General features: G+C 37.2%; 1 protein-coding gene across 1 annotated transcript in view; it reads left to right on the forward strand.

Annotated features, from left to right (window-relative positions):
- STRN (striatin) overlaps positions 1-6659 on the forward strand; it is a 108546-nt gene that overhangs the window by 27585 nt on the left and 74302 nt on the right. Inside the window, exon 2 of the mRNA XM_003795689.3 lies at positions 3029-3132. Coding sequence (XP_003795737.1) covers positions 3029-3132 — 104 coding nt within the window. The remainder of the gene's footprint in view (positions 1-3028; positions 3133-6659) is intronic.

A 6659-nucleotide genomic window follows, 5' to 3' on the forward strand; every position in this document is an offset into this window, starting at 1 on the left:
TGCCCCTGACTTTATTATCAGTACTTCAAGGGTTTCCATAATGCTGACTTTTCAGTTGGGATTGTGTGTATCTTATATTAAGGAAGTTGTATAGTATTTATTTCAAAATTAAAAAAAAATTAAGTATTAAATTGACAGAAAAGTTGCAAAGGCAGTACAAAGAATTGTTTTTTTCCTATACTATTTTGAGGAGTTGTCAACCAACCTTATGTCCCATTGCCTCCCTCCAAATACTTAAGTGTTGATTTCCTACAACCAAGTACTAGCCTGTGTAGCCATCAAAATCAGGATTAACACTGAAAACTTTAATGCTGTCTAATCCTCAGACCCCCATTCACATTTTGCCATTTGTCCCAATAATGTCATTGTACGGCCACATATAGACCCATTTGTTTTTAATGTCTCTTTTAGTTTCCCTTGGTCTAGAACAGTTTTTCCTATAATTTTCATTAATTAACACTTCTGAAGATTATACAAAAGTTGATTTGAAAGTTCCTTCAGTTCAAGTTTGCCTGATGGTCCCTTATGATTGGTTTCAGGTTATGCATCTTTAGCAGGAGTATCACAGAGGTATTTACTGATCACAAAGGCACATCATAGATATTCCTATTATTTTTCTTTGTTTTTCCAGGCACACCCATCTTCTTTGTAATCATTTTATTTAACAGCTTCTGGGCCTGTTTTTTTTTTTTAATTTCAGATTAATATGAGAGTACAAACGATTAGGTTGCAGTGTTTGCATCTGTTAGGTAAAGTTCCTGTTGCAGTTGTATCCTGCACCCAGGAGGTGTGCCATATACCCTTACATTGTGCCCATTAGGTGGAAGCACTGCAATCCCCTTTCCCCTTTCCTTCTTTCCCCCAACTTGCATTGAATCGAGTTTTTCTCTTGTGTGGGGTAGGTCTGTTTTTAATATTAGTATTCAGCCAATCCACTATATTAATAGCATAGAGAAGCCAAGTATAGTATAGGGAAGTAGTAGATTGGAGACTGGGTTACAATAATGACTTTAGAGCATTATAAACTAAAGTTTCAGAATCGTCTGGGACCAATGATGGTGACAGAAATACAAAACAAGCCAAAGAGTACAAAGACAATATTATTATTGATAATATTACTGAGAATATAATCACTTTGAATGGTTCATTGCATTGATTAGATTATTACTGTTTTATTAAAGCCACTTTAAAGAGTATTTAAAATTCTGTGCCAAAGCATTGTCTGACCAAGCAAGTTGGGCTGTCATTTTCTTTTGACATGGCTTTAATTTTTATCAGCTTTAAATACATTATCATTACTATTCTGCTATATAATATAATTATTTCATTGCAGAATAGATAACTTCAAAAAAGGGTATTATCATTGTCGTATAAATAGATATTGTGGATATTTGATGCTTTTTCCTCTGTATACAATTGAGTTGTTTTTAAACTATTATTTCAGTAAGATATATTTGTATGTATATATATAATATATAAAATATTTCTTTTAGATTATAATGGATATTTTAAGAGCTCATTGAAATGAAAACAAAAGCAAAGCCCTACCTGTATTTTTTTTTTTTTTTTTTTTTTTTTTTTTTTTGAGACAGAGCCTCAAGCTGTCCCCCTGGGTAGAGTGCCATGGCATTACAGCTCACAGCAACCTCCAACTCCTGGGCTCAAGCGAGTCTCCTGCCTCCACCTCCCAAGTAGCTGGGACCACAGGCACCTGCCACAACGCCCGGCTATTTTTTGGTTGCAGCCGTCATTGTTGTTTGGCGGGTCCGGGCTGGGGATTCGAACCCGCCACCTTAGGTGTACGTGGCTGGCGCCCTAGCCGGTTGAGCTATAGGCGTCGAGCCGGCAAATTGGATTTTATGTTCATTGTGGTAATACTGAAGGTGTAGAAATCAGTGTCATTCAGACTAAGTAGAATTAAGTTTAATGGCTCACTAAACCTAAGTTGAACTATCTCCACTACTCCTTAGGCATGTGGTAAGGTCATCTTTAAATTTAAACTTCTTGCTTACTTAAGTGGAAAGCACTACTAACGTATAAATAACATTGTTTATCTGTCTTTGTGGATTAATGTAATAGAAATGGGAGGGCTGTATGTGAGAATAGTAAATTTGATGGCTATTCTTGAGGGCCTTTAACTACCAAACTTTAGAGTTGTTGTGGTTTACTTTCATAATTAGTATTCTCAACATTCCTTAAATGAAAGGTATTATTTAAATTCTAAATGTCTTTTTAATTATTTTAGAGAGCAGCTCTTTTCTTCCCCTGTGTTTTACTGAAGGTAAAAGTTGTTTGCAGTTTGTTTTATGTTAAAATGCAGTGCTCAAGAAAAGAAAAATTAAAAAAATAAATAAATAAAATAAAATGCAGTGTTCAGTAATTCTTTGATGGGGGGCAGGAATAAGCAGAAGACCATTGTCTCTGATTTTCCTTTTTTTAGCTTTAACTTTCTTTGTCCTGCATATCATATTTCCTAAAAGTGGGTTGTACAAAGGGTGGGGATTAAGAAAAGGTTTATAAAGGAGGTGCAGGATAAAGTCATAAAATGAATCCCTCATAAAATGTAAATGTGTGATTTTTTTTTTTTTTTTGAGACAGTCTCATCTCACTTTGACACCATTGGTAGATTTAAGAACTGGTTTTACTTTCTCCTTTTTGTATAAAAGGGAATCCTCTTGATGGCATAAAAGACAAAACACTTGAGCAAACTATACGGTACACGTGGCCCCTGTTTGTGTTTATGTTGGTTGTTTTAGATTATATACCCTCAGAGGATAGGGACAGCCAATTATAACAGCCCTAGTCTGAAGTACAATGTATACCAATGCCCTTTCTTTTTATCCTTAAGCCAATCTCTCCCTTTGCAGCCAATGCTTTTTTTTTATTCTTATATACTTTGTAATAGATATGTAAAGGAAGTGGTTTTACATCTTACTGTTCTAACTTCCAAAGCTTTTTTCCTCAACTGAGTTTTAAAAAAAAATTTATTTGGTCTAAACTGAGTTTTGTCTTTTTCTCCCCTACTCAGGCACAGATTGCCTTTCTTCAAGGGGAAAGAAAAGGTCAAGAAAATTTGAAGAAGGATCTTGTGAGGAGGATCAAAATGTTGGAATATGCTCTTAAACAGGAAAGGTAATTCAGTAAAATGAAAGCTAGCATTCTCTTAAATGTTGGATTAATTTTCTCATCATTCCTAAAGTCAGATTTTAATACTATATTGTATACTCTTGAGTTCAGGAGTATCTATGATAAACATTTTTATTAATGGTTGCAATACGTTAATTTTGTAATGAATAGTTTAACAATAATGATCAAAAACTGGAAAATTTTAGCAATATTTCTTTAAAATTCTGTCCTTTTGTAAGAAACATGTTTGCTTTCTAAGCTGTTAACATCCATTTTCTTTTCAGAGTTGAGACAATTTGTGAATTGTGAGAATTTCTGTATTGCTTATTCCTTTTTCTTGTCATTTAATGTTATTCAATTTGATGTGTTTTATTAAGGCAAAAATTGTTCTGGCAGACTACATTGAGTATCTTTATAGACTTCTTTTTGTACTTTGTCTCTTTGCTTTCACCTGTTTCTGTCTCTCCGGAAGCAAATCTTACCCTTCTACTTTGCTACTGTTTAAGATACTCAAGTAACTAAATTTCGGTTATAAGTAAAGGAAAATAGGTCATGAATGAGAGTTTTAGAAGTTCTCATATAAAATTAAGTTTATTTGCTTTAGTAGATAGTCTTTGGATTATTTTTGTTATCAGTCTGAAACAGTTCATTGTTTTAGATAATTGAGTTCTTGATAATATTGAAGTTTTCCATTTTGCTACATTTTGCTTTGTATTGAAGATCACTTGTTTTTCTCATGGGGGGGTTGGTGAATGGGCTGTTGGCAAAACTACCATAAAATAGAATTTAGCAGATGATATTTATTTTTATAAATATTAAGAAATAGATACTTTACTAGAACTTGTGTTCACTTTCATATAGGATCTTTATTTTTTGGAGACAGAGTCTCACTTTGTTGCCATTGGTAGGTGCTGTGGGGTTACAGCTCACAGCAACCTCAAACTCTTGAGCTCAAGTGATTCTCTTGCCTCAGCCTCCCAAGCAACTGGGATTACAGGTGCCTGCCACAACGCCTGGCTGTCTTTTAGAGACGAGGTCTTACTCTGGCTCAAGCTGGTCTTGAACCTGTGATCTCAAGCAATCTACTCACCTTGGCATCCCAGAGTGCTAGGATTATAGATGGAAGCCACTGTGCCTGGCCAGGATCTTTATTTTCTTTCATATTTTTATTTTTTAAGTTTTTTCTTTTTTGTTGAGACAAAGTCTCACTCAGTTGCCCTGGGTAGAGTGCTGTGGCAACCTCAAACTCTTGGGCTCAAGCACTCTTCCTGCCTCAGCCTCCTGAGTAGCTGGGACAATAGGTTCCTGCTCTAACACCAGCTAGTTTTTCTATTATTAGATCTCACTTTGCTCGGGCTGGTCTTAACTCCTGAGCTCAGGAAATCAACCCGCCTCAGCCTCTCAGAATACTAGGATTACAGATGTGAGTCACTGTGCTTGGCCTTTTTTTTTTTTTGAGACAGATTCTCACTTTGTCAGCCTTAGTAGAGTGATAGAGTGCCATGGCGTCACAGCTTACAGCAACCCCAAACTCTTGGGCTCAAGCAATTCCCTTGCCTCAGCCTCCCAAGTAGCTGGGGCTACAGGCGTCCTCCACAAGGCCCAGCTATTTTTAGAGATGAAGTCTCGCTGTGGCTCAGGCTGGTCTGGAACCTGTGAGCTTAGGTGATCCACCTGCCTTAGCCTCCCGGAGTGCTAGGATTACAGACGTGAGCCACCACCCTCAGTCTTTATTTTCTTTAAAAAAAAAAAAAAATTATTTCAGATTAACATGAGGGTACAAATGATTAGGTTACATTGCTTACATTTGTTAGATGAAGTTCAAGTTATAGTTAAGGTTGAGCCCTTCACCCAGGGAGTATGCTGTATACCCTTACATTGTGCCCATTAAGTGGGAGGATACCTATCCCCTCTCCCCTACTTGAATTTAATTGTCTTTTTTTTCTCACGTGGGTATGTAGTTGTTTATTGATTTCGTATTAGTATTGAGCACGTTGGACATTTGTTTTTCCATTCTTGTGACATTTAACTAAGAATAATGTGCTTCAACTCCATCCAGATTAATACAAAGGTGTAAAGTCTCCATCTTTTTTAATGGATGGATAGGGTTCCATGGCATACATACACCACAGTTTATTTTATTTTATTTTTGAGACGGAGCCTCAAGCTGTCCCCCTGGGTAGAGTGCCATGGCATCACAGCTCACAATAACCTCCAACTCCTGGGCTCAAGTGAGTCTCCTGCCTCAGCCTCCCAAGTAGCTGGGATTACAGGCGCCCACCACACGCCTGGCCATTTTTTGGTTGCAGCCATCATTGATTGGTGGGCCCGGGCTGGATTCGAACCCTCCACCTTCGGTGTATGTGGCTGGCGCCTTAGCTGCTTAAGCCACAGGCGCCAAGCCCACCACAGTTTATTAATCCATTCATGTGTTGATGAGCAGTTGGATTGATTCCACATCTTGGCAATTGTGAATTGAGCTGTGATGAAGAACATTCTAATGCAAATGTCCTTATGCTAAAATGATTTTTTTTCCTTCTGAGTAGAAGGTAATGGGATTATGGGATCAAATGGTAGGTTTGCTTTTAGCTTTTTGAGGATTCTCCATACTTCTTTCCATAGAGGCTGTATTAGTTTGCAATACCACCAGCAGTGTAAAAGTGTTCCGCTCTCTCCACATTCACACCAGCATCTGCAACTTTGGGACATTGTGATGTGGGCTATTCTCTCTGGGGTTAGGTGATATCTCAGAATGGCTTTGATTTGCATTTCTCTGATGATTAGGGGACAATGAGCATTTTTTGGTGTGTTTGTTGGCCATTCGACTCTCTTTTTCAGAACAGGTTCTGTTCAGGTCTCTTATCCACTTATAATTGGGATTGTTTGCTCTTTTCTTGTTGCTGAGTTTGAGTTCTCTGTAGATTCTAGTCATTAGCCCTTTATCAGATTCGTAGCATGCAAACATTTTCTCTCATTCTGAAGGTTGTCTGTACGCTTTAGTTGTTGTACCCTTAGCTGAGCAGAAGTTTTTTAGCTTGATCATGTTCCTTCCTTTATTTTTGGTGTTGCTGCAATTGCCAAGGGGTTCTTCATAAAATCTTTTCCCAGGCCAGTATTTTCCCACACTTTCTTCTAGAACTTTTGTTTTGTGTCTTGAATTTTAATCTTTTATACAGCAAGTCAATTTTTGGTAAGTAGTGAGAGGTGTGGATCCAGTTAACATCTTCTACATGTGGCTAACCAGTTCTCCTGCCACCATTTATTGCATATGGATTCTTTTCCCAGTGTGTGCTTTTGTTTAGTTTATCGAAGATCAGATGGTGATATGTGGCTGGGTTCAGCTCTGAGTTCTCTATTCTGTTCCATAGATCTGTTTCTTTAGTTTTGTGCCTGTACCCTGCTGTTTTGATCACTATAAACTTATAGTTCATATAAGATCTTTAAATGGCACAAGAGATGGAACATAGGTGAACTTCAGTGAAAAGGGTTTTTTCATACCTTGAGAGGGTGATTAAAAATTATATTAGTGGGCT

This window comes from Otolemur garnettii, unplaced genomic scaffold (genome assembly GCF_000181295.1).
Source record: "Otolemur garnettii isolate 467f Iridium unplaced genomic scaffold, OtoGar3 scaffold00095, whole genome shotgun sequence".
NCBI lineage: Eukaryota > Metazoa > Chordata > Mammalia > Primates > Galagidae > Otolemur > Otolemur garnettii.